This window comes from Etheostoma cragini, chromosome 12, assembly GCF_013103735.1.
Source record: "Etheostoma cragini isolate CJK2018 chromosome 12, CSU_Ecrag_1.0, whole genome shotgun sequence".
Classification (NCBI taxonomy): Eukaryota; Metazoa; Chordata; class Actinopteri; order Perciformes; family Percidae; genus Etheostoma; species Etheostoma cragini.
In genome coordinates, this window is record NC_048418.1 from 22,962,494 (window position 1) to 22,989,858 (window position 27,365).

The 27,365-nt window shown below is 42.1% G+C and overlaps 1 protein-coding gene and 2 long non-coding RNA genes across 3 annotated transcripts in view; 2 read left to right on the forward strand and 1 right to left on the reverse strand.

Annotated features, from left to right (window-relative positions):
- The window catches only part of LOC117954136 (contactin-associated protein-like 4), a 147,611-nt gene extending 135,048 nt beyond the window's left edge, over positions 1–12,563 (forward strand). Inside the window, exons 20-24 of the mRNA XM_034887672.1 lie at positions 851–984; positions 2,342–2,429; positions 8,031–8,249; positions 8,913–8,984; positions 11,678–12,563. Coding sequence (XP_034743563.1) covers positions 851–984; positions 2,342–2,429; positions 8,031–8,249; positions 8,913–8,984; positions 11,678–11,874 — 710 coding nt within the window. The 3' untranslated portion in view covers positions 11,875–12,563. The remainder of the gene's footprint in view (positions 1–850; positions 985–2,341; positions 2,430–8,030; positions 8,250–8,912; positions 8,985–11,677) is intronic.
- Positions 12,564–16,765: 4,202 nt separating this feature from the next.
- LOC117954150 overlaps positions 16,766–27,365 on the reverse strand; it is an 18,512-nt gene continuing 7,912 nt past the window's right edge. The window contains exon 3 of the long non-coding RNA XR_004658751.1: positions 16,766–16,851. This is a non-coding gene — a long non-coding RNA (uncharacterized LOC117954150). The remainder of the gene's footprint in view (positions 16,852–27,365) is intronic.
- The window catches only part of LOC117954158, an 11,107-nt gene continuing 5,278 nt past the window's right edge, over positions 21,537–27,365 (forward strand). The window contains exons 1-2 of the long non-coding RNA XR_004658759.1: positions 21,537–21,636; positions 23,200–23,207. This is a non-coding gene — a long non-coding RNA (uncharacterized LOC117954158). The remainder of the gene's footprint in view (positions 21,637–23,199; positions 23,208–27,365) is intronic.

Below are 27,365 nucleotides of genomic sequence, written 5' to 3' on the forward strand. Positions count from 1 at the left end.
CTTAGTGGTCCCTAATACTGTATCTGAAGTCTCTTTTATACAGACCTTAGTGGTCCCCTAATACTGTATCTGAAGTCTTGTTCCCAAAATCCAGCCTTGGTGCAGAATTACAGCCACTAGAGCCAGTCCCACAATGAGCTTTCCTTAGTATGTGCCATTTCTGAGTCTGTAACTTTTTCAGGGGGGGGAAGGTGGAGGCTGGCCTTACCCAACTGCCACTTTGCTCGTACATACATATATATATACATACTAAAAGTAGGTAATAGATGAGAAGTTTTACAAATGTTAAGGAAGTGTTTTTCACATTTTTACTGCTGTGTATGTAACGTCAGACTTGTGACTTGGACATGTTGGTATCTTTGCTCTTTTATCTGTTTCTCTCAAACAGTACCATGTATAAGTGTTTCAGTCTTATTCTGTTTCTTTATTTCCAAAAAAAGGCGTTATGACCTTTCCATTTGTACTGTTTATACTGTATGTGTTCACTAACAAGTCTAGAACAAGAAACCATGGCAGTCACTGTGTAGACTGTTGGTAGAGTTTTGCAAAAACACATATATATTTACCCTGTTATAAAAATGACAACATGATCAAAATTTTAGAAAAACAAAAAAAATCACTTAAACCTAACGTTTGAAGTTACTCTTAAGTTGTAGCTGTGGAGGTGAACTTTTTTGTGAGATCTAAAACATAAACCCATGGTTTGATGTGTGTGTGTGTGTGTGTGTGTGTGTGTGTGTGTGTGTGTGTGTGTGTGTGTGTGTGTGTGTGTGTGTGTGTGTGTGTGTGTGTGTGTGTGTGTGTGTGTGTGTGTGTGTGTGTGTGTGTGTGTGTGTGTGTGTGAGTGAAGATGTGCTGGAGGTGAGATACAAGCTGGACGGCAGCCGAGACGCTGAAGTGTTGAGGAGCACAGTGAAGAACCTGGCCAATGGACAATTACACACTGTGACAATCAGGAGACTGGCAGACTCGGTGTCTGTGCAGGTAACCTCCGTTTCACATTACATTATACACACAATACACAATTATCAAAAATATTACTCAATGCAAGTTGAAGGACATTCATAGATCGCTAGGATGGACTAAAGAGATGTGTCTGCTTATTGCAACACTGCTTATTTCAATAAGAAATGTTTTCTGCCAGCATGAGAATAGTGTGACACCCAACATGTTTCAGTCATGTCTGACTGGGCCAATACACTTAATTTGATCAAAATATTTGCCTACACTAGCCACGGAGTAGCATAGTAACGGCCTGCGACTGCCACGTTGGTAACACTTTACTTTAGGTTCCCTTACAACACAGTGATGCAGTTGAACGCTGTAAATAATGAAATTCTTTGTGTGTTTTTGGACATCTTATATGTTATTATAAGTGTGCCTCAGCCTCCACTAAGAGTATGGCTGCACACAGGAGAACTTATAGTAGACAAAGACATTAATAAACACTATCTGCCCACAGCTACAGTGTATAGTGTGTATAGTTTTAATATACTGCAGGTAAATGCTAAATAGGGGGACTCAAAAGTTGAAGTGCTGCAACAGCTTTTTGGGCTTTAGTTTTTTTTCTTCGACTTACGCACTCAAGTTCTACACTGTGTAATGGACTGCCAAACGCAGCAGCAGCTGCTGCTGATGACGTGCGGCTTAACCTTTCTCCATGTTTGCCAAATGAGGCCCAATCTCAAGGGCTAATGCAACGGCGTACATACAGATGCACACACAGGCAGTCCCATCAACTCCAAGTGTGTACTCTGGTATAGTATTGTGATAATCATCTCTATGATAAAGCCCCCATCAGCACTTCGCCGTCCTGGATGCAGCTATGGCAGAGCAGCATCTTTATCTTCCGAATACCTTATCTTGTTAACAACAGCCCCAGGTGATATATGAGTTAAACAGGCAACAGCCTGAATGTCTGTATAATTATCAACACCCTGAGAGGAAATACAAGGTGACCTGACCTTACCTGGGTGCAGCCTCTTGATTCAATGAGGTTCCAGTGGAATTTAAGGTGCAGCTCATATTAGCAGGATAAACCCTACTTAATAATCCTATTATTATGCGATTATTATATCTCTGGAAACATACTCTAAAGGCAGAAGGTGACAGTTTAGTGTGCAGAAAGATATCTCAACTGCTGTTTAAATTGCACTGGGTGTGTATTAGTCCCCAAAACTTAGGTCCTAATATCTCTGGAGCACCTATACAGGTTGAACCCCATGCTGCCATCCTCAGGCCCAAATGCAGTCTTTGCATTTAAGACATTATCTACTGCTAGGAGTCTCCAAAGTTAGACATTTTCAATCGCAAATTCAACAAAAGAATTCTTCTCTCACAGATCGACCAAAACGCCAGAGAAGACTTTAACCTGACATCTGACGGAGAATTCAGCGCCATCAAGAAATTAGTGTTGGGCAGAGTGCACGGTAAGTGAAGAGGCGGTAAATGCAGAGACAAGGCCTTTTTAGTTAGAGAGCAATCGGACCTACACTCATTTAAATAACAGCTTTAAGATGTTTGACCTCATCTTCATTTCAGAAGAATTTACAGTCTGAGCACAACAGTTAAAGTGGTGCTACTAAAGTTGAGCTACTTCTGTAATGTCTAATCTAAATTGGAAAACACAGTTCCCTGCTAAAAAATATAAGTGTTGATATTTTTTTAAGTGGTTGAAAATCTCGGGTGGCAAAAATCTCGGGCTGTGGGGGGACCAGCTCCAACAAGGGACCCCGAACTTCCCTTTCCCAAGTCACATTAGCCAGTTCTGACTGGGGGGGGGGGGGGGGGGGGGGGGGGGGGGGGGGGGGGGGGGGAGAGTCCTGAGGCATTCCCAGGCCAGGCTGGAGATATAATCCCTCCACCTAGTCCTGGGTCTTCCCCGAGGTCTCCTACCAGCTGGACTTGCCTGGAACACCTCCCTAGGGAGGCCCCCAGGAGGCATCCTTACCCGATGCCCGAACCACCTCAACTGGCTCCTTTTGACGTGAAGGAGCAGCGGCTCTACTCCGAGCTCCTCACGGATCACTCAGCTTCTCAGCCTATCTCTGAGGGAGACCCCAACCCCCCCCTTCATGACCATAGGTAAGGGTAGGAACGAAAATTGACTAAATTGAATGTGATACCGGACCTGCAACAATTCACCAACCAATCTCCCGCTCCATTGTCCTCTCACTCGCAAACAAGACCCCAAGGTATTTAAACTCCTTCATTTGGGGTAAGGACTCATTTCCAACCTGAAGAAAGCAATCCATCGGTTTCCTGCTGAGAACCATGGCCTCACATTTAGAGGTGCTGATCCTCATCCCAGCCGCTTCCCACTCGGCTGCGAACCGATCCAGTGAGTGCTGAAAGTCACAGACCGATGACCCCATCAGGACCACATCATCTGCAAAAAGCAGCGATGAGATCCTAAGCAACCCCTCCCCGCCCCGACTACGCCTCAACATCCTGGAACGAGTCCGACTTCCTGCCGAGAACCCGGACACGGCTCTCTCTTTGGTCATACAGAGATTTAATTCAAGTGGCCTTTTACTAGAACATATTCATCCAAAAAGAAAGTGTGTGTGTTAGTGTCATGTGGTACTCTAAATAAAAACAAGCTTCATGTATTCATTTGTTTATGTTTCAAAAGATTACAGAAGATTTTGATGCATCTAATTGTACGGCATCCTCGGCCACAGATTGTGTGTGAAGGGTTCTGGGACTATGTAAAAGCGCTTTGAGTAGTCGTTATAGAAGAACATCCTGTTTACTTTTGAAAATGTGTTATTTGGGTATTCTTAATTTTTCCTTTCCTGCCTAAAATAATTGCAGTTTGGGGCATGTAAACTGTAAAAGTCATCCGCTAAGAGCAAAATTGTCATTAGCAGGATCATTTCACAACGTTGTCCACAACTGTCTTGAGAGAACTCTTGTTATGAACTGATACTATATATACAATTGAATTGAATCCATCCAAATCCATTGTTAACTAAATCAATACACTAACGATACAAAATCCATGTGTCGGAGAAAATAGACACACCACATGTGTTAGGGAATTAGTAATTCATATCCCCCGAGATCTTTTGTCATTTTGGATGTAAAGCTCCAGTGTGTTTGAACCCTCGTCATGTCAGAATGGGACCGGTCCCCCCAGCCTCATCCCCTCTGTTCAACCAGAGGAATGGGAGAGTCAGATCAGGAACAGAAAAGCAGCTGAAAAGTGGATTTTCTGTTGTTTCCTTTCAACCATGTCATCCATCAGCCTAACTAATGGACCCAGAAGGAACACGTGGGGGTAAAGAGTGTGTCTGCTGAAGACGTGTGGAGGCTGAAAGAGTGTTTCCTGCTGCTCTCATCAACACGCAGATGTGTTCTGGTAAAAAAAAAAACAGGGTCACCTCTCCGTCATGTGAACAGACACAGATGCAGCTGCTCACGGCGGGAAATTTGTCGAAAGTCGCCTTTCACAGCTGCTGTTTATACTTCTGTGGAGGAGCGGGGGGGAATGATGAGGAGATCTGAGTCAATCAAATGAACAGATAGAGGGTAGAGCGCACATCAGTCTCAAGGAGTGATAGCTGTAGACTGGAAGCTGAGTCATTGTCTGCTGTATTGCGGGTGTGTGTGTGTGTGTGTGTGTGTGTGTGTGTGTGTGTGTGTGTGTGTGTGTGTGTGTGTGTGTGTGTGTGTGTGTGTGTGTGTGTGTGTGTGTGTGTGTGTGTGTGTGTGTGTGTGTGTGTGAGAGCTAATCATTAGAGTCAATGTGCTGCCACAATTGTGCTGCTCTGATAACAGGGAAGCCAAAGACTCAGTCAGTGTGTCTCGTGACTTGTATCGATCGAGTCCTCACACTGGTTTAGAGACTCTGCACGAAAGGATAAAAGTTCAATCACTAGCACAGATAAGTGACATTTTTATTTCTGAGCTCTTTCTTTTACACTGGAACCCTTCCAGTGAGGTAGCATGTCCTCTGAAACCCACATAACGCGATAACACCCAGCCAGCCAGAGTCCTCGGGTCAAATGTGACCATTTTCCAAAGTTTTTTATATCAGAAATATGAGTTTTTTTCAAACAAAATGCCCAATAACAATTTCAGGTCTATGACTGACAGACCCGAAATGGGAATGAAAGAAAGAAAACCTTGTCCAAACGGAGCCGATAGTCGCTGAAGACAGCCAGAGCAAGCGCTGCTCAGAGCTCAGAGATGTTTTAGAAGTCATATTTCACGATGCTAAAATCACTGATTATTTGCATGGAGTCTGGTGGGTTTAGCGAACGCAATTTTGCAAACTTTTATTTTTTTTTAAAGGATCTTAATCTTTAAAAGAAAGGTGCATAGGTGTACATTGTATTGGACCACAACGTTCTTTGCAGGTAAAGTTAATGATTACTTTCATTCCATTTTGTGTGTTATATTCCATTATTTAGCATTAAACCTGCTGTGTGCTAGCTAGCTAGCTAGCTAGATTGCTTGTGAAGGATGAGTCAAATTACTGTTAGTACACAAGGAGGTATGAGGAAAACAAAACAGCAGCATTATAGTACACACAAATATCAGGACATGTATGTGATATAGCTAACAATAATGATACAAAATACTGACTGAAATGGGTTTTGATCCAGTAATGTTGGTCAACCAGTTCCACTGTGGTCAGTATATGCTGCAGTCAGACAGTTCCTCCTAGATGTGTGTTCCCTGCTACTCGCGATCTAATTGGAGACCAACAGCCAATCAGAATTGACCCTTAATTCTCAGATTGGTTGGTTTTGTGGCACACTTGTAAAAATTGAGCGAGAATTCTTGCATGGTTGGAGGTGTTTTTACCCCGACCCAATAAAAAACATTCATAATAAAAAATGAAAATTAACATAGTCCCTTTCTTACGTGAAGATAACTTTGTCTAAGTAGATGAATAAATACATTTGACATAAAATGTCAAAGGGGGATATCCTGTCTTTATTGTTGTCAGCGGCATAAGTTAAGTATTTCAACATAGCATGTTTCCTTGATAGATAGATAGATAGATAGATAGATATTTATCCCAATAAAATGGGAAATTATAGTGTTACATCAGCAAAATATCAGTCACACAGCGCATAATATAAATATAAATGAAATACTAGGATACAATATACATACATACAATATACATGAAATAATAGGATAAAATACAAGAACAAAATATTTGAATATACACAAGTTGGGAATATAAAAATGTGCAACTGCTTAAATGGTACAATAAATATGTAGACCTATTGTGCAGGTTGCACTTAGCGCAGTTTAATGATGTCTCAGAGTGTTATCTAGCACTCAGGGATGAAGTGTTAGAGAGTTTTATTGTGTGTGGTAGGGATGATTATCGGAGAAGGTGATCCGCTGTTGGAGCGGGGGGGGGGGGGGGGGGGGGGGGGGGGGGGAGAGATAGATAAGTCATCCACGATAGATAACAGTTTGTTCAGAGACCTCGTCTCCACCACAGCTTCAAAAGTGTCCTGTTTGCGGCCGATCACGGAGCCCGCCTTCCTGATCAGTTTGTTCAGTCTGTTTGTGTCGTTGGCGCCGATGCTGCTGCCCCTTGCAGACGGTGGGGGGTGGGGAGGGGGGCACAAACAACCAACTGGTAGAACATCTCCAACATCCTGCTGCACACGTTGAAGGATCTCAGCTCCCTCAGGAAATAGAGTCTGCTCATCCCCTTCTTGTAAACAGCAGTGCTGTTGACCTTCCAGTTCAGCCTGCTGTCGATGTAGACACCCAGGTATCTGTAATCCTCCACCATGTCCACGTCTCCTCCCAGCATGCAAAGGGGCTGCCGAGCCGTCCCCTTCCTCCTGAGGTCAATCACCACCTCTCTTGTCTTATCAGCAGCAGGTGATTCTTACCAGACCACTCCACAAAGTCATCCACCAGCCCTCTGTACTCTCCCTCCTGTCCATCCCTTATACACCCAACAACTTCTGTAGGTGACATGACTCTAAAATACAATGACACATGTTCATTTTATGATTTAATACTGTAAGAATATAACATATTTCTCCTTTCATTTTCTCTTTTTAAGAGCAACATCAGCCAGTGGGATGAAATATCTCCACTTCTTCCCAACGAAATGTTTCAGGATGAATCTAGAAATGAGCTTCTGTGTCTCAAAGAATACAGCAGGTCACTTAACTTGTATTAAAGGAATAGTTTCCAGAGGGGTTTTGCCCTCCCCGATGGCCTCTTGAGGGATTCTGCCTTCCCCGCCAGCCTCCAGAAGGGCTCCAAAGGACCCCCCAGTCTCCAGAGGGGTCTCGCCCTTCCCCGCCAGCCTCCAGAGGGGCTCCAACGGACTCCCCAGTCTCCAGAGGGGTCTCGCCCTTCACCGCCGGGCTCCAGAGGGGCTCCAACGGACTCCCCAGTCTCCAGAGGGGTCTCGCCCTTCACCGCCGGCCTCCATAGGGGTTTTGCCTTTAGTGTCAGCCTCCAGAAGACTTCCGCCTTTGCCGCCAGAGAGTCTTCGGGGTCTTGTCCGCCCTTCAGAAAGCCTCTCAGAGGGCCTTTGCAGATTAGGCCGCGATGAACAGATCTCCCTAAATTAAGCTGCACTTTTTCAGTTATCCTGGATTTCTTTATTCTACTTTTGCGCAACAGCCCCCTGATGTATTTAGTCCTTGTGTTTTCTTATTCTGGTGTCTGATCATTGTTGCTTCATGTCGTGATGTGTCCTGTCGTCGTGGCTTGTCTTCTGCGTTTGCTTCCTGGCCTTCATGTTTTTGGATATTATTTTAGTGTGTGCCTGCCTGCCAACCTCTGGACACCTTTTGTTTTTTGTTATTAAATTCTGTAATCTGGAAACTGCATTTGGGTCTAAGCGTTGCTTCTTTATCTGCCTGAAAATATAAAAAATAGTTCCTTCTTCTAGAGTCTTTTGGAACAAAAAGTCATAATTTCCAATTTGAGGGTGAACAAAAGTAATCATCTTCTTACTAAGCATAAGTTATCTGGTCTGGAACCATTTGCAGTACAACATCATTTCAAGTTTCTCATTGTTCCCTCTCCAGAGGCTGATGATTTGGATCCAGACATGTCCAGGTTGGCGTCTCTCGGTTTCACCGGTTGTCTCTCAGTGGTCCACTTTAACTCCATCAGCCCTCTGAAAGCTGCTCTGCTCCACCCAGACACCAGCCCTGTCATCATCACGGGACCATTAGTCCAGTCCAACTGTGGCTCCTCAGCATCAGCCAATCCCTACGCAGCAGAAAACACACACCACCTGTCAGGTAAGCGAGTGTGTGGGGTGTGTGTTTTAGGTTAGGGTTAGTTTCACTTCCAACTCGGAGGGGTTGGCAAAAAAATACTGAAGCAACAATATAGACCACAACATAGAGGACTTACTCAATAGGATATTGATGATTTTGACCTGAATGACATGACATGAATTCATGATATTTGTGTACCATTATTATAGAGTGTTACCGATGTACAGTGTATGTAGGAATCTGTGAGTGTATGCCATTTTCTACCCTTTCTTTCTGTTTGTGTATCTATATTTTTGGTAGAATCTGCCATTTCCCACTGTTTAATGGGCTCATTAAGTATGTACACCTTGTTTGTGGAGACTCATGACAATGCACAAAATGAGATAATTAACTTGGACCACAGAGGGATTTCCCAGTGTCTTTCCTCTGTGTCTGGTTTTCATGTAGCTTCATGTTCTCTGAAAAGAGTCCTCTGGAGAGCTGCTGCCGTATTCCCTGTCTGCTGGGACTGATGATACTGATGTTGTTGTTTCTGAATTCATTTTTCCCTTTTTTTATTCTGACTCAAATGCTCTTTATTTTCTTTTCATGTTTTTCTCTCCACATCTCACACTCTTGTTGCCCTCTCTCTTCTCTTCCATCTTCCCTTTCATCTCTTCTACCTTTCTTCTTTCTCCACTGTAGACCAGTCTGGTTCAGCGGGTTCAGGTCAACCTTTAGTCAATGCCATCAGGACTGACTCGGCTCTGATTGGAGGTATGCTGACCTCTTTCACCTTGTGAACCTTTACTAGCTTTGAATTGGACTTCTCTTAACTGTCAGAAATCATACTCAATATTTCATTCCTGAGCGACATTCTGCTGAAATCCAGCAAAGGTGTGATGGGCCAAAACAAAATCCATCCAAAGTAGAACATTTTTGCTTTTTTCTGCCCAGCCAGTTTGATTCAAAGTGATGATTAATTGGTTCTTTTAAGATAAAGAAAAGTGAGAGAGTCAAAATTCTTCTAAAAGTGTCCATTAAATTCCCGTGACTCTGCACAAAGGGTCACTAATTAATCTAATCCAACCTCGGCTGGAATGACTTGCTGATCGAGAAGCTTTCGCTCTGTTATCTTCAAAAGCAAACCAAAGTAATATAGCGCAAAATTGATTTGAAGCGTATTTTGGGATTGCAATTAAATGAAACCTTTTCTGAGTAACACGTGTTAGAACAGAAGAGTCCACCCGGGTCCAAATGTCTTCAGTTCTGTTCACTTAAAGTTTACATCCTCAGGGGAGGGGAGGCAGAGATAGGCAGAAATCATCCCAGTAGTTTCACAAAGCTCTGTGACCAAAGTCTCCTGTGATAGATTACTTTTGCAGAAAGTTGGCGTGTCAGCCAGCATTCCACACACACACTCACATCACAATGTCACAGCGCTGGTCTGCTAGGTGTCAGCCGCGGTGAAAGAAGTGTTCGATTTGTTAACTTACGTCAAAGTAGCATTACCACAGTGTAAAAATACTCTATTACAAGTACACTTCATGCATTCAAAATCTCAATTACCAAAATGTACTTCACCTCTGTGTTGTCTTCCGGGTCAAAATTCCAAACTGGACCTTTTTTTGCACGTTTTCGTTGTTATTGTTATTTTTTTCCAATGTTTTTGTCCCTTTTTCTGCGCTTTGGCGTTTTTCACCCATGTTTTTGTCACTTTTTTCAACGTTTGTGTCACTTTTTTCAACGTTTTTCAATAAAAATATGTTATGTATACAACCATCCACATTATTTTCTATCGACAATGTGGCTAAAAGAAACTCAAATTTCTGATATAGAAACTTTTTTAAAGTGGGTCAAATTTTACCTGAGGACAACCGGAGGGTTAAAGTATCAAACAGTAATCAGTAGTCAGTGTTATTTTATTATTGGATCAATATTATTGATGTATTAATATGTAAGCAGTGCTTTAATGTTGTATGTCAAGAAGGAGCTAATTTTAACTTATATACTTTATGTAGCAATGGATCATAATGTATTAACTGATAAAAGTAGTTCTATGATGAGTGTATGTGATTAGTGTAGCTGAACCGTGCATTCCATGCGTATCTGTGCATTTAGTGGAGAGGTTAGCCCAAAGTAGGGTGACAAGATGTCCCCGGTTTTGGTGACCTGTCCCCAGCTGGATCTGTCCCCGGAAGTGTCCCAGGTTTTCACTGTGACTGACAGACCCAAAATTGGACTGAAAGAAAGAAAACATTGACCAAACGGAGCCCATAGTCGTTCAAGACAGCCAAAACAATCGCTGCTCAGAGCTCAGAGATGTTTTAGAAAGCCGTATTTTACGATGCTAAAATTGCTGATTGTTCACATGGAGTCTGGTGGGTTAAGTGAACGCAATTTTGTGGACTTTTGTGTATTTAAAGGATCTTAAACTTTAACTGAAAGGTCGACCTCCTTGGAAATCCTTTCCATAATGTTGTCAGACACTTAGAATATTAATTTGAGTCTGTCAGCAGCAAAACAAGCACTTTTATGAATGTAAATACAAGCTGGACTTTTTACATTGTAGCTTGTTTCTCTGCTGCTGACTGCAGCGATCTCGCTCAATACTGCATCAATGTCAAAGGAAACTATTTTCTCAATAGTTTTTATTATATCCGATTCTCAATGAGCTGTCGCAGAAACAAGCCTGAAGCAATAAAGCAAAAGCTGTCAGATAAATGTAGTTCAGTAAACGTTACAACATTCCCCTCTGAGGTGTAGTGGAGTACAAGTATGAAGTAGCAGCAGGGCCGATTCTAGGATCAGACCTTTGGGGTTTTAAGTTTTACAAGAAATTATGTGTTTTGGAGGTATATACGCTTCTGAGCTGAAAATGTCCCCGGAGTTGTTGGGAAGCACTTTATATGGATCATGAGTAGCCTTTTCCGAGTGTTTGTGCCCGAAGCACACCGCACGCTGAAGCCGTGAAGGGTAGATTTGTGCCTCATTGCTCATTTTGATTTGTGTGTGTGTGTGTGTGTGTGTGTGTGTGTGTGTGTGTGTGTGTGTGTGTCTGTGTGTCTGTGTGTCTGTGTGCACCCAACCGTCCATCCCGCTGTCCCTCCATCCTTCAGTTGGTCTATATCTCTCTCTCAAGACAGCCAAGTCACCATAAACCTGGCTGTTTTATTTTGAAATGTGTTTTATTTTGTAAAGTATCCGGCTGCACTGTGGTTTTCCTGTATGTGATTACCTGCCTCGCTTGACACCTTTGCTCGCCCTTCGCATAAGAAATAGTGAACCGATCGCTGCCGGACAGAGATATTGGATAACATGGGCGCCAAATTGAAAATAGGCTATTCGCGGTGCTTCAGCATGCGGTATGTTTCTGGTATAGAAACAGTATTTATGCTAAGCTAGGCTAACAAAAGAACAAACTACCTGTGCTAAAATGGATGTCGGAGTAAATGTCCTGTGCCTTACAGGTGTCATAGCAGCGGTGGTCTTTGTGATTGCGACCGGCCTGGCCATAACCGCCAGATTCCTCTACCGGAGAAAACAGACGTATCGAAACCAGGAAGTGAAGGACGTCAAACGGGAAGACAGCCCAGATTTCCCTTTCAACAACCAGACTGAGTCCCAGAACGTCCCCACCGAAAACCCGAAGGATTATTTCATTTAACTGGAGGCCTGATGAACTGACCAGGCAGGGGAGTCCTGTCACGTCTCAGGACTTCACACCGCAGTCAGAGACTCTGAGACACTTGTCTGGCTGCTCGGAATATGGAAAGCAAAAAATGAGCAATGCACACTGTTTTGTCTTTGACTGTATTTAGTGTAAATACTGATACAAAAGGGACACCGTGCTGGACTTGTGCAGTGTTGATATCCATGTAAATATTCAAGAAATGTAAACGTGGAAGTGATGTCTACAGCTAACTCTGTCATGTAGAAAGGTTGCGGATACTCTTTGTTTTTGTCTTTGTGACTGGTTGGTTTGGCTGAGGCTAGGAGGACAATGAATGGGTGTTTTTGTAAGTGGAAGTGGTGAATGTGTTTGACCTGTAATTAGCCCCTCAGGAAGAGTACTTCTTTAAGAGTGGTTTGTAATAATTTGTGTGCAGGGCTTCGAGGGACACATAGTGTGCACTCGTTAGGGACTTAGAGCCTCAGAGCCGTGTGAAAGTGTCTGAGTCCTCCCCACCTGCCAACACCCACCAAATACCAAAGCATTGTTTTTCCAACTCCAATCCAAGTACATTTTATTTACAGTGTCAATTCATAAGAGGAGTTATCGCGGGACTCTTTACAGATAGAGTAGGTCTAGACTAAACTCTATATTTTATAAAGAGCCAACAATTCCCCCCAAGAGACAAGGAAAAACCACCAGAACCAGGCTCTTGAGTTATTTTCATCCAGCAACATTGTTATGCCACAAAGTGTTGGTGCGGCCTCTTCAGTTCAGTTGAGTTTTATTCATAGTATCAAATAGAGCCCGACCGAGGAGTTAAAAAAAAAAAATCTGATATTCAGTTTTATCATCCGATATGTATTTAAAAAAGTAAATACAAAAACGTGTAACAAAACATAAACAGATTTCTCTAACGGTCTATTGTAGTCATTTATGAGTTCTCGCTAATAATTTGTTTTGTTACAACAGAGGAACATCAACATTTAATAACAATCTGATGAATAAAATGTATAAAAATAAAAAATTTAAGATATGAAACTTAAAGTCCTTTGACCAAAAACACAATAACAAAAAAAAATCAGAGTTACCAACAGGGACGTTGTAAAGCGCCCTCTGGTGGACAGACTATGCAACGCCAACGGTCATAACATGGTTAACCATCCGTTTTTCTTTTGTTTTTTTTAAATTTTAATTTATCAGGCCATTACAAATGTCAATACTGATTCAGGAAATGCCTAATATCTAGTATCTAGGCTCTATTATCAAATCATAGAAAGGTTATCTCAAGATACAGATAGTGTTAGGGTTTGTTCTGTCCTTGTTTTTCCCCTCCCTGCTGTTCTTTGTCTTCCCTGTGTGTTGTGGGTGTGTCTTCCCCTGGATCGTCATCACCACCTGCTGTTCATCACACCTGTGCCTCATCACCTCCTGCATCACACCTGTTAGTCATCACTCATCACCCTGGCTGTTAAATACCCTGGATCTACGCTCACTCATCGCCAGTTCGTCAGATTACCATCATAGTATTATGCGCCTTCCCTTTCATAGTTTATTGAGTAAAGTTTGTCGTTTTGCTAACTATCGGTTTTCATTCATCCCTATGCCACTCCTTGCCTGACTGCCTACCTGCTTGTCTGCCTGCCATCCTGTCTGTCTTCCCTGTCCACTCCTCAACACACATCACCTGAGCTCCGTCAAGCCTGGATTCCTTCAATCCGTTGGCTCTTCCTGTTTTATCAAATAAATCCTGCCTGATCTTCCTACTCCGGTGTCCGCTCCTGAATCCCTCCTTTGTATCACAACCAGATAGAGTATGTCTATAATTTACAAATACCCAACAATTCCCCCAAGAACAAACATTTAGTGCAACAAGGCCAAGGAAAAACTCCCCTTTAGGTGGAAACCTTGAGTGGTGAAGAAGGGCGTTGCAGGTGCATAGAGCAGGACCACGCCAGCAGCTTCAATCCTGATTTAGGTGCCACCCCAATCCAAGGGAAACATAAGGACTTAGGGGAATTTGTTCCCTGGAGCTAGGTCTTCAGAGTGACTATAGTCCAATATTCGCCATGAGCACATTCGTCCTGGTCCTGAAAAATGTGCGCTGCAGTCTGGCAACGACTGGTCAAGAGAGTTTTTACACTGTAGGGGTTAGGGCTGAACGATATTTTGTTTTAGCATCGACGTCGCGATGTGCGCATGCTCGATAGTCATATCGCAGGACATTGCGATGTTTGTCCCTTTTTGCTGTTTGATAGAAACTTTCACTGGGAAGTGAGACTCTCCATGTGTAGAAAAGTACCGTGGGCAGCAGCTGCCGCTGACAAAGTGATGCACATAGTTTTGATGGGTAGTCAGTGAAGCTACAGTAGCTACCAGCCAGGCTACAGCTAATAAATATAGCCTAAAGAAACAAGTAGAAAGCCATGCTAGTCAACCAGCATATTTCTAACCTCTCCAAAACCACTCCACAAGAGTAACGTTAATCAAAGCGCTTACTTGCTTTGGTGTTTGTAAAGCATTAACGTTCAAAAAAGACTGGTTAGAAATAAGAAAAGATCCTTTTACATTTTTATCTTCTATGTAGATGCACTCCCCTCCTTCATTTTCTCAAATGCAGAGCAGGATACCCAGGGCTCGGTTTACACCTATCACCGCAGCAGTTTGATGTATTATTTCCAAATAGAGCTATTTATGTCATCTTGTAAAAAGTACTTCTTTTTTTTCATACTGCAATATGTATTGCATGTTTGCAATGTCAGATTTATTTCAATATTGTGGAGGCCTAGTAGGGTTTCATTTCCACTTTTCCTTCCTCTCATACTTTCCTCAGAAGGCATTTCCTTCCGCTTGAATTCTTTCTGTAGTAAAATGAAAGAAACGAAAGCAGGGAGAATAAAAACAACAAGTTCCCTTTAATTAAAAGGCTTGTACTCTATTATAAAAGTTCTCTCTTCCCTGCTGTGTGCCGCATGCTGGTAGCTTTCTCTCCCAGCTCTCGGAACGTCTCTGAAGAGTTAAGCTTTTAACACTGACAGCAGACTCTTTAACACTGTGGCTGTCTGTCACCCCGTGACAGCCACAGAGACTGCTTGTGTGTTTTTTGAAATGCTAATCTGCTTCGGTCTGGCAGGTGAATTGTGACTAGATGGAAAGCAGAGAGATGATCAGAATGAGACAGAGATTATCTCAGAGACATCGTCAAGCCGACATGGATTCAATAAAAACAACAATTCTGCCATTTACTTGTTGAAGATGCAGTAATCCCCCCCTGATGTGGTAATTCTATTCATGTTTAAAGAGCGCTGGATGAGAGGCAGAGAGAGGATTAGCCGCATCTGGACATCAAGCACACAACACCGACTCTCTGCAGGACTCTAGAGTAGTGCTTCTCGAACTTTTTTCAATATTGTTCCGCCTTTAAATTGCTTACCCCTTGCAAGGACCCCCGGACCAGCGCAAAAAGTCTTTATAAAGACGTACAACACTGCGCGGTCAGTGACAGATTTACTTAAAAACCTTTAAAAAAAAAAAAAATCATCACTTAACTCATTTATTATCATAGTACGATTCACTATCACGGACCACGCCACAACCATGTGTTAGTAAGATTTAATGAACATTATGAATGTGCAGATGAACATTATGAATGTGCAGATGAACATTGTGAATGTGCAGATAGATAAATTGATGTAGATGTCGTCCAATGGCTGGTCTGGGAGGATGTGGGATGATCGGGTGGAGAAGACTCAGAGTGGGGGTTCCGTCTCAGAAACAGTTTTCGCCCGAATAGTTTACAGACCCCCCAGACGGTACCTAGATGAGACATGAGAGAGATGTGCAACAGGAAAAGATGAGCTGGTAGATGGAAGAAGGAGAGGTAAAGGGAGGGTGGGTCAAGCAATCAGAGACACAAGTCTGGCTGCGCAGCACGGTAGATGTAGGTTTGTCTGGTGATTAGAGGTGGGGTTTAGGCGTGGCCCTGCTCCTGAACCTAAGTTAACAACTTCATTTATTTCAGGAATTCTGCAGACATATTTTGAAATTTGCATTTTTGCAAACATTTCACACACCCCCTGGGGTACTCCAAAGTACCCCTAGGTGTACACGTACCCCCATTTGAGAAACACTGCCCTAGAGCACAGATAGAAATTTAATGACAAAAGTTGCCTAAACTTCAGAGTGCATTGTTCATCTCTTTTGTTCACCACCTTACAACAGCTAAAGCCACACATTGTTGTCTTTAGCCCTATTTGCCCGGGACTAGGACTACATGGTGACCTCTAGTCAATGGTGTAGTCTACGCGATACGCAGGTATTCGCAGTGTTCCCACTAAGAAAGCTCCAGGATTTCCATATACCCGATTCAGATGCCGCCTATCAAGAGCCGGGGTCTGGCCGAGTTTTTCCTCGCCACTGTCGCACTATGCTTGCTCTTGGGAGAATGACTAGAATTGTTGGGACTTTATACTTCATACATTATAGATTGTGGTCTAGATCTACTCTATCTGTAAAGTGTCTTGAGATAACTCGTTATGATTTGATACTACAAATAAAATTGAATTGAATTGACTGTCCATCCTGCGGCAGAACTGACTGCAGTGTAGTAGTCAATTGCTAAGGGGAACTCAACAGGCAACCTTGACAGTCAGACAATCTTGCAGACAGAGCGCAGCTGGAGCATACAGCAAAATAAAATGGTTATCAACGGGAACGTTGAATTTTTTTTACAGAGAACAGGGTGTAAAGTTAGCAACAAGTCGCTAACGCATGCAGTGGTGTGTGCAAAAAAAACGTCAGCCTCAGTATAGTGTCACTGTGAACAACAACTTTATATCTCACATTAGTTGTACATCATTTCATTATAGGAGAATTCCGGTTGATTACAGTGGACCCGGGAGAGCTGCAGTTCAAGAGTTCAAGAGCTATCGCGCATGTGCATAGGTAACTAAGCAACAGTGGGCTCTTGAACTTTTGACCTGCTGCGGCTTTTACCAAATAAGTACTGTATTTCTAACACAGCTAAGGAAGTACACCAAAAAAATTGTAACATATATACCATACTAATCACCTTGCTGATAGATTTGCCAACTCTTACTGTACATTTTGTAAACAGAATATTTAAACAATATTTCACCCTTTTTTTTATTGTAAAATTTCCAAAAGATTTTGGACAGACTTGGAGTCTTACTTTCATTGAACTCCCCAACTTTGTCTACTCCTTTACCCTTAAAGATATCGTATGCTACTACGATAACTCTGATAACAATGTGTCTTGATTGTCTAATTTATGAATTAGGTTGTTGTTCTGTAAGCAAAATTTCACAAGCAGAACTTTTCTTACTCATCTCTTAATGTTGTACCTTTACTCATAGAATTTGAATCTCTATTGAAGTCACTCAAAACGTTGGATAGCAAGAAAAGTATTAAAGGATACGGTAGTCAATGTTTTCCGAAACCGCTAACTAATTTTACATTTTATCTTTTTGTATTTTTGTTTAGTTTGCAATGTAATGTTATTTCTTGTTTGTATTTTGTATTATTTTGTATTTATTTTTTATACGTATGTACACTTGATGTTCTTGTGCTAGTATTGCTTACCTGATTCTCTGTATACTAAAAGAAAAGATTTGGACCTGCTGCAGCCGGCCCCTCTGCTCTCCTAGCTCCACTGTGGTGTCAGGTTACAGCCTGTTTCTACATAGTCCGTACTAAGGACATAACAACGGCAAATCGTATTTTTTTTGGGGTGGAAAAAATACATTTTGGAACATTTGATTTAATGAGTCCAACAATCGACTAGTGTGGGCTACACCGGAAAAAAGGAAATAAACAGATATATGGATTAACACAACTTTCATGCATTTCTTTCATATCTAGAGCAATCAGAATCACTGTGTTCCCTCAGAAGGAATCATTTCACATGGGTAAGCACTCGTAATGACATTTTGAACATGTTTCAAGGCTAAAAACACATTTAAACTTGCCCTGTTCAAGCCTGTTTGTGGCTAACTCTAGCAGGAGGATAACTCGGTGTAGGTAGCGCTGATTGGTTTGGTTTTTCTCTCTACTGACAGACCTCCACATTTACAAACAACAGAGCTACATGTTGGAATCGACCGTAATTCTCCTTTAAGTTTGTCTGAAGTAGGTAACCGTCACTAAGCAAACTGTGTTTGTACCATCAACTCCTCTCTCATAACTGTCTGCAAATTATGGGTGTGAATCTTCACTGGTGTCACGATTCGATTCCAATTCAATTATCCTGTCAACCATTAAAATCATCACCTCCTCATAATTAAAATATACATAGTATATTCATTTATTTTAATCAAATGATTCAAGCAGTCAGCTGTAAATTAATTCCACCTTTGTATTGTATCTGCTCTTTAAAAAAGCCCCTTCCTGAATATGGCGGGGTCTAAACACAGCAGACAACATCTGAAATGCCAAAAAACTAAAAAAGAAGGGAAAAGAAAATCAACTAGTAACATCAGTAGACAACAATCAATTAAGGTCTGTCAGTGCACCAATGCAGAATAACCCAGGTATTTCTGCATCAATTGAGGGTTCACCCTAACACCCCTACTACAAAGTATTCTTCCTTTCCTTGGATTGGTTTGTACTCCGACGTAGAGGGAAACTCTCAGGCTTTCCATTCCCTCTGAGCTATTCCCTCAACTGCGCAAACTCATTGGTGGCAGTTGATTAAAGTTGGACTCAATGCAAAATGTACTGATTTACTTCCACTACACCTGGCAATGCTGATGAGTCCAGGCCTTAAGGTGCCCTGCCACAAAATAAACGTTTTTACTTGCATTTTTTGACTTATAACAGGTCCAGTTGTGTTTGTGTTATGTGGTGAATGTGAAAATGAACTGCTACCTCCTCTGTCAGGTCTATTCAATCAAAAGAAATAAGAGGAGAAATCAGACCAATCACAACAGCTGGTGAGTCTGACATCATGTTGCCTAAGCTCATTAATATTCATGAGCTGGGTAACGGATGCTGATAGCCAGGCTCTCATTGGCTATCTGTTGGCCAATCAGGGTCAAGGAGCTTAGCTTGTTGAATCTTAATGTGTCTTCTTCCAGGCTTTCTATACAAAAGTGTTACAGAGTCCATGGTAGAACTTCAGACATTACTACAAAATAATGAAATGCGTGTGGCAGGTTACCTTTGAGGCTGGTGATATTCTACAATTTCCTTATTGTCATCAAATCCATGAAAAGACTAAAAAAAACTAAAGTCAACAAAGCAAATATCAATAGCCCCTACTAACAAGTGTTGTCTGTGTAGCCAACGCCTGATATATGTAGCTTATTTCTCTGTGCCGCACCGCTCCATCACTGCAGTGAGCCGAACTGTTTCACTAAGTGACCTGTTCCTCCGCTGCTGAAAATAGTCCCCAACAAATGCATTGTTTTTTGTGGCCGGATAGCTCAGTTGGTAGAACAGGCACACATATGTAGATGTTGATTCCAGGGTCCAGGGTTCCAGTGCGACCTGTGATGGTTTCCTGTATGTCTTCCCCCTTTCATGTCTGAGCTGTCCAATCATTAAAGGTAGAACTGCCCATAATACATCTTAAAAATAATAATGCATTGTTTACTCCCGTTTGTTACATTTGCTTAAAACAAGTGACCAATTGTTTGAGGAAATTATTAAAGGACCCATGGCATGAAAATGTCACTTTATGAGGTTTTTTTAACATTAATATGAGTTCCCCCAGCCTGCCTGTGGTCCCCCAGGGGCTAGAAATGGTGATAGGTTTAAACCGGGCCCTGGGTAACCTGCTCTGCCTTTGAGAATATGAAGGCTCAGATGGGCAGATCGGGAATCTTGCCCCTTGTGAGGTCATAAGGGGAAAGGTTCCCCCCCTTTTCTCTGCTTTGCCCACCCAGAGAATTTGGCCCACCCATGAGAAAGAGACATCATGGCTTTCAAACGAGCAAAGTGGCAGTTGCCCCCCCTCCTCCTCAAAAGCTATAGACTCAGAAATGGCACATACTATAACGCCAGCCTTATTGTTAAGAAGTGATTTTCTTTAGGTGAAGTAGTGACTCTCTGACAAAGCACCGTTTAAGGTTTTAAGTGTGTTCAGTTTAACTGTCGGGATGTTGTGAGTGTGAATGACATGCCATAGAAATTTCCATTTTTGACCCTTATTCTTGCTGTTTGGTTGTCAAAAAAGTCCTCTTTGATGAAAATAAAAAAGGTTGTGTTTTTCAAACAATTTTCATTGTAGCCGGATGTTTTTGCGCTTAACAGATGATTCACCAGAGGAATACATGTTAGCAGGATACACTTTAATTGTGCTTGTGGACCACTTTGTTCTCACATTTACATGTGTGGAGGACAGAAAGCCAAGCGTGTCTCGACAACAAATTGAAAAGAAAATTCTGTTGTGGTAAGATTCTTTCAAAAGAAATTGAAACCACAGAGCTCTTTTGTTTTGTTCCTTTTTGTTAAATGCAGCTGACACACAGCATAGACTACCAAGGCAATTTACATAAAATTGCATCTTTTATATTTGATCCTTCAAACCCGCAGTGTGGGAGGATACACATCCATCAGAAGTGACATTTCTAATAGCTGTTATCGTTCTGAAGATGAGAGAGTAATGTAAGCAGTGGAGCATCCAGGACCAGAGGATGCAAAAGCGATCCACTGTGAAGAGCCACTTAGCCGGTTTAAACCCCCATGACGCCCGACATCATTCAACAGCCTTTAGATTAGTGATCAGTGATTAGTTGATGCATTCAAATCTCCCTGTAGTGGTTGTTGTCAGAGACGAGATTTGAAGCCGAGAGCTGACATCTTCAGCATAATCAGCAACATTAAAGAAAACTTCAACAGTGTAAAGGATCGACTAATCTACTGCCAAACTAGAATGGAAATGTTGGCAGTGCGGCGTACAGTTTACGTGGCTGATTAGGAAGACAAATACCAGTGGAACAAAGCTTCATTACATTTAAACTTGAAAATATCATGCTAGGATAGCATTTGAAAACTCTTTGACATGCTGAATCAACACATTTAACGTGATGTGACGTCCATGCAGCTCATACAGTAGGTCCTTTGTTCCCAGGGCCATCCAGCTCTTCAACACAACACAAGTGGGGAGCCTTCATACATAACCTGGACTATGGTCACAACATCTACATCTTACATCCTATAACTTATTCCCTGTTACATATTGTTCTCATTCTTATTCGTCATCATAACGTACAGTCTGCAATATATCTCACCTTATCATGGTCATTGCAATTTTATTTTTAGGTATGTGTGATATATGTGTTATGGTTGTCTTGCTACTGGATGCCTAAAATTTCCTTCGGGATGAACAAAGTATATATCTATCTATCTATCTATCTATCTATCTATCTATCTATCTATCTATCTATCTATCTATCTATCTATCTATCTATCTATCTATCTATCTATCTATCTATCTATCTATCTATTATTGGATTATTCCAATTCAGTGAAAGCAAGTGCACAGAGCTGCCTCTGTGTTGAAACAGTCTCACATTGACTAGTCTGACGTTGCCAGACCTTCCTCCACAGCGCTGCAGAGGGAGGTCTGGCTAGTCCACATAGCATTTATGGAGAGGTGAAGAATATTGCTCTGGATTGTTGGAATTTTAAAAACCAATCACAATTGTCTCAGGGCGACGTTAAGCACCGGACAGAGCCACGGTGCGGCTGCAAAATAGCCCCCGGGAGGAACTCGTTTTGGTGGAACATGTGTACGTTTTAGTCGTGCAACAGAAAACTCTGATTGGACAGATAGTCTAGCTAGCTGTCTGGGTTTATCCTGCAGAGATCTGAGGAGCAGTTAACCATAGTCCGCAAAAATCCACCGGAGGTTAGAACGCCAACACAAAGACAGAGGAAGGGGACGGACACCTGGTGGAATTTACAGCAACACCGGAGCAATCCCAGTAGTGAAACCTCGTGGATATGGACCAGACCGTGCCAGCCCTATCTCCACAGTTACACCACATATGCATTCTGGGATGGAGGAAAAAATGCTCTGGGTTGTTTGCATTTCTTTCAACCAATCACAATCGTCTCGGGCAGCGCTAAGATGTGGACGCAGCGACGGTGGCGCTGCTGAATAGTCTCGGGAAGGAACTTGTTTTGGTGGACCCTGAAAAAGAAAACGCCACATACAATATTAAACGTTAACTGTTGACATAATACAATCACGTGAGCTATTAAAATTAGCTGATACATGACTACACCTCATTATCTATTACCAGTGTACCTCTGTGTGTACTTTGTCCACAGCAATCCCACCAATCAGTCCTAAAACGTCCCAGTTGGAGAGGAAATGCCCTATACATAGTCTTAGCGAATCTTTACCATCATTCCCTCAAAGAACTAAGCAAGCCGGCCTGGTTGTCCCATCAAAACGTTCTTCAAAACTTAGTGAGCAAATAAAATCACTGAGATTCTATTTAGTTCCAAACCTTGGCATACGTCCACTGGTGCTGTAGTATTTTTGCATTATGGTCATCATGCACCAGCTTATGTTTTGTTTATAAATCAGTAGATCATATACCGTACCTTTATATTGTGATGTCTTCAGGGCTATAAATGGCACCGAATGAAAAGACCTAAATTGATTCTTGACATGGTTTTATTTAATATTTCCCATAGAGAACCCAGTTACACAGCTGTATATTCAGTACATCTCATTGCTCAATGCTGTGTCCCTGTTGCAGTGTTGAAAGTGATGCTCTTCTATGTAACAGCAAGTTTTAGTTAGCCATCTAATAAAGTTTAATGTCTGCCAGCTCCGTCTTTAACGTCTCTATGTTGATTTAATCAAATCACTCTTGTGTACCTCACAGTGTAGGTGAGCTGAATAATTACACCTGTGGGTAGACAAACTAACAAGATCACCTAATGAAGAAACTCTTCTGAAAACACTGCTGTGTATAAGGGTGGCTATTTTGGGCTCCATTATTTTTCTTCATGATGATGCTATGTGACTCACAGTTAGAGCATGTCTTAGATCAGCGAGAAACTCTCCTGGTTGAAGAATCCGTACAAAAGATTGACATCTGTGTTAGAAAATATCCAGTTCTTGCACTATGTCCATTAAAAAACAATGAGTTTTTAGCTGATTTGAATCTGACTGCTTTCTTTGCCATGGTAACAGCTGAAAAGGCTTGTGGGTATTGTGGTATTTTGAGCCGTTCAAAATGCCAAGATGATTAAACAAATGCATGATTTGAAAGTTGAAATCATTCAAACTTGTGCCAAACCATGAAGCAGGAGAGTTTTAATAAACCTTAAGACATCAAGGTTCAAAGGTAAACATTTAATGAGAATTACTTTGTTTCTGTTAATCCAAATTTGCAGTATTTTTTAGAAAAAAGTTGGTCTGAGTTGACTTCCGACGCATGTAAACAGAAGCCTTTCTGGCCGGTGAGGTCAATTTTACAGGAAAAGTAACAACTGTTGCCGGCAGATTTTATTAGCTGTAACAGCTAGCTAGCATTAACTCTGTCAGTTGATTTAAAACTGCAGTTTTTAATGTTTCCCAACAGTACTTCTGTGCTGTAAGGTTGTATATTACACTCACATTGTTGATTTCCATCTTACCTCTGTCAGGGCCTATGGGGAGATTCTGAGGCTAACAAGCCATCACCTGCTGTTAGTGTTCCATTGACTCCCATTCTTTTTGACGTCACTTTGACAGCAAATAACTTGACATGGGAAGTGTTTAAAGACTATTTGTCCATTGTTTATGTCTAAATTATCTTAAGGTCAGGTGAAGCTCGCAGGCAATCGGGGGGGGGGGGGGGGGGGGGGGGGGGGGGGGGGGGGGGGGGGGGGGGGGGGGGGGGGGGGGGGGGGGGGGGGGGGGACATGGAGGCATACATTCAAGAGAGAAGCCCATAGAGAGTCCATGAAAGCATCAGAACAAAATATTTTAGGTACATTTTAATGAATTGGAAATACTTTTGTTTGTGGCAAGTGAATTCATATTAAGGAACATTTATCCACGGATTTCTCTTGGCACAGCTACCAGAAGACTCAGTTGGAGGCTGCGCAGTAACGCTCCGCCATTACCGGAAAACAGCTTCTAAAAGACTTCACTGGTCTCCGTCGAAGTCTAAGGCGTCACTGTGTTCATTTTGTTCACTGTCTATGGTCAGGGCCTATTAGTTAACTCAGAAGCTCAGTGTATTAACGGGCTACTTTTTATTTTAATCCAGCTCTGTGTCATCTTTGTGTGGTTAGTGTGTTTGGCTGCCCTTTGTCTCATTCAGTGCTAATGCACATCAGGCTTCAGTATCTGTTGACTTTGCTGTGCTACTGTGGACTGAGTTCGAGCCTGTTTGCCAACACGTGAATGGTTAGCCAACTACCTCCAGGTGTGAGTCCCTTATGGGACTCAAGCTGCTCCCATGTCTTAAAATGTCCTGGTGGCTCACAGAGACCAGGTAGTGGAGTCGATTTTAGTTAATGACGACCTCCTGTTGGCTGTTGTGTGGAGAAATATGTAGATATTAGAAGATCTCGTCTCATCATAGAGCAGTAGAGCAACAGTGGACTTTCTCTCTGCTTTGCCTTCATGGGTTGTCTTGACGCTCTGCTCGAGGGAAGAGATCTCTTCTCTCATATCACGCTGCTGGGAATTTTCCAGCCCACCTTCAGTTCATAATCCGCGCGGCTGTAGAGATGTTTCTCACTGCAGAGAATTCCATCAGATGAGTAATTAGATGGCCGAGTGTGTCCTGCTTATTATCAACCCACCTGCAGCATGTAGGAGAGATGAGAGTCAGTCTGACATCACTCCCCTTCCTGATCACTTTCCTTCATCTGACGGAGGTCTAACAATCACACTTAAGTCCATTCATATGTGGACTTTTTAAATGAAAAGATTTAAATCATGTGAAATAACAATTTCAGTGAAATTGAATCAGTTATTTCCTTTAATTCATGCATCTCGCCAATACTGTGTGATGCGGTGAAAAGCTTGTAAATGGACCTTTAATCTTAGAATTGATACATTAGATGTAGTTTTTCACAATTTTTTGTTTTATTAAACCTGTAAGTCTATTTGTTGAATCACAATTTCTGCTTTTATTGTATAATGCATAATCTAGTTCAAGGGTAGCCCGCCATGTAAAATGAAGAGTCTGCAGGTTTTCATCTGCCTGTGCCGGCATGCAACTTGTTACATAGTGTCGAGGTCAGGGGAAACCCACTTACAGTAGATGGAGTGCAGGTGACTCATAAGGCGACAGGTTTCATTAAATCTCTATCAGCTGATAATGAAACAGCAGCAGGAGAGATGATTTCACAACTAAGTGTTGGCAGAAACAGCCCGGTACCTTTTCATCTGAACGTGTGTTTATTAGGCATTTTATGTCTTTATTGGTTAGCCAACTGTTGATAGGTGACAGAAAACAAGGGAGAGAGAGGGCTTGCAACAAAGTCCCTGGTAGGCTCTGCAGCTCCTTGTCAACGGTATATGTGACGTGTTCATTGTCAGCGCCACGTCCCATTTTTCCAATTAATTTCTACGGGAGCAGCAATGCCATGCATTAAGCTCAACGACTCTCCAAAGCTGATGAAAATCTTTTTAACTGACGGTTGTCAATCTGAAATGAAGACAGATTCAGCGACTGCACGGACTATGGGTGGTATTTCGGAATTTGCCATTTTTGTCAAATAATAGACTGTATTCCAAACGAGCCGTCATTTTAAAATCTGGGAGCAGACAGCCCCATATGACGCCATCGGCTGCAGCCATGGTGGTTGTAGGAGAGTGTAAACTGTTTTATTTGCATGTCAGTGGGCAGTGTAGATCAGTGTTGGGAGTAATTACAGTAATGTATTCCTTTTTACTGTAACACAGTAATATAGCGCAATACTAATTACATTTCAGTAATATTCTACCCGTTACAATCTCAGTAACACGAGTTACGACTCATTTTACCCGACATTTTGCATTTGCGAAACAAACAAAAAAAGTAGTAGTATTTCCTGTTGCTGTATTTGATGGTTGAGGTGACTGCAGATTCATTTGCGGAATGGATATTATTTTCAGGAGTTATTACGTTGAAGCGAGCTGTCCCATCTCTGTCCCCGTGGTCAGAACCAGAACCAGAGACTGTACAGACGACATCTCTGCAGAGATCTGAGTGAACCATAGTCCTCAGAAACCCACCGGAGGTTAGAACGCCAACAAAAAGAAAGAGGAAGGAGACGAACATCTTGGAACTTGAACTTGAACATTGCACACCGGAACAATGTATGTAGACAAAGGTGGTGCATACAGCAAAGAATATGTGGAATACAAATGAACAAGGGGGCATTCTCAGCCTGAAACATTAGGGAGGTTTGGAGTTAATGCTCTCAACAGAGCATGAACTCAGAGCACTGACTCTCATCTTCATGTTCTCAACAGAGCATGAACTCCAAATGATCAATGCCATTACTCTCTATCAGATTTAAGTCTAAGGTTGTCTGTCCAAGGCCTGCAGCCTCTTCCTCACAGGTCTCTGCCAGCCTGATGCAACGTGCAAAGGGGAAACTGAAACTTTTATAGAAAATCAATTTTTTATTAGATAGTGAGGCTGCAAGGTGGCTCGGCCGGAATAACTGATAGGTATCAGGACAAACACTGACTCGTCTGTTGGGAGCCAGACTGAGAGGAAAAGCTGGACATGTTTTGGAGACAGAAGGGGAAGAGTGCGAGGATAATCCTTCTAAAAGTACTGGTACTGGTCGGCAGCCATGTTTAAAAAGTTGTCCTCTGCTGCTCTGTCTCTGTCAAAGATTAGCTCTGTATCTCCACAGACCGTTATTTTCCATTACAGACTAAACGGTTGTTATCTCCAATTAAGAAAGCAAGGTGGAAAGAGTCGAGGTACTCCTAAACGGTGAGGCTGTTGAGAAATCTGATAAATATTCTCTGCAGGCCCAGTGACCTTTTTGCTCCATTTAAACTTGATCTCTTACTTTTCATTGCCTTTCACCTTTCCTAAATTTTCCAACCCCTTCAATCTGTCTTCTTGTTAGAAGATTTAGTCAATCAGAGGGCAGCTGACAGCCATCCATGTGGCACAACGCCAAAATTAATATCAATCATAACAAGCGTTATCTCAAGACTCTTTACAGATAGAGTAGTTCTGGACCAAACTCTTTAATTTAATAATAATTTTGGTAATTCCCCCAAGAACTAGCAATTAGTGCAACGGTGGTGATAGAAAACTCCCTTTTAGGAAGAAATTTGGGACAGATCAAGGCTCTGGTTGGACGGTGTCTGTAGTGCAGGTTGGGGGTGTGATGAGCAGTGGCAAAAATAGTCACAATAATGGAACTAGGACTAGAAATAGTAGTTGTAGTAGTTCATGTTAAAGCAGGGCACTGCAATACATAGCAGGGCACTGCAGGGCATAGAAGGACGTAGCCTGGTGTAGTAGGGCACTGCAGGGTATAGAAGGACGTAGCCT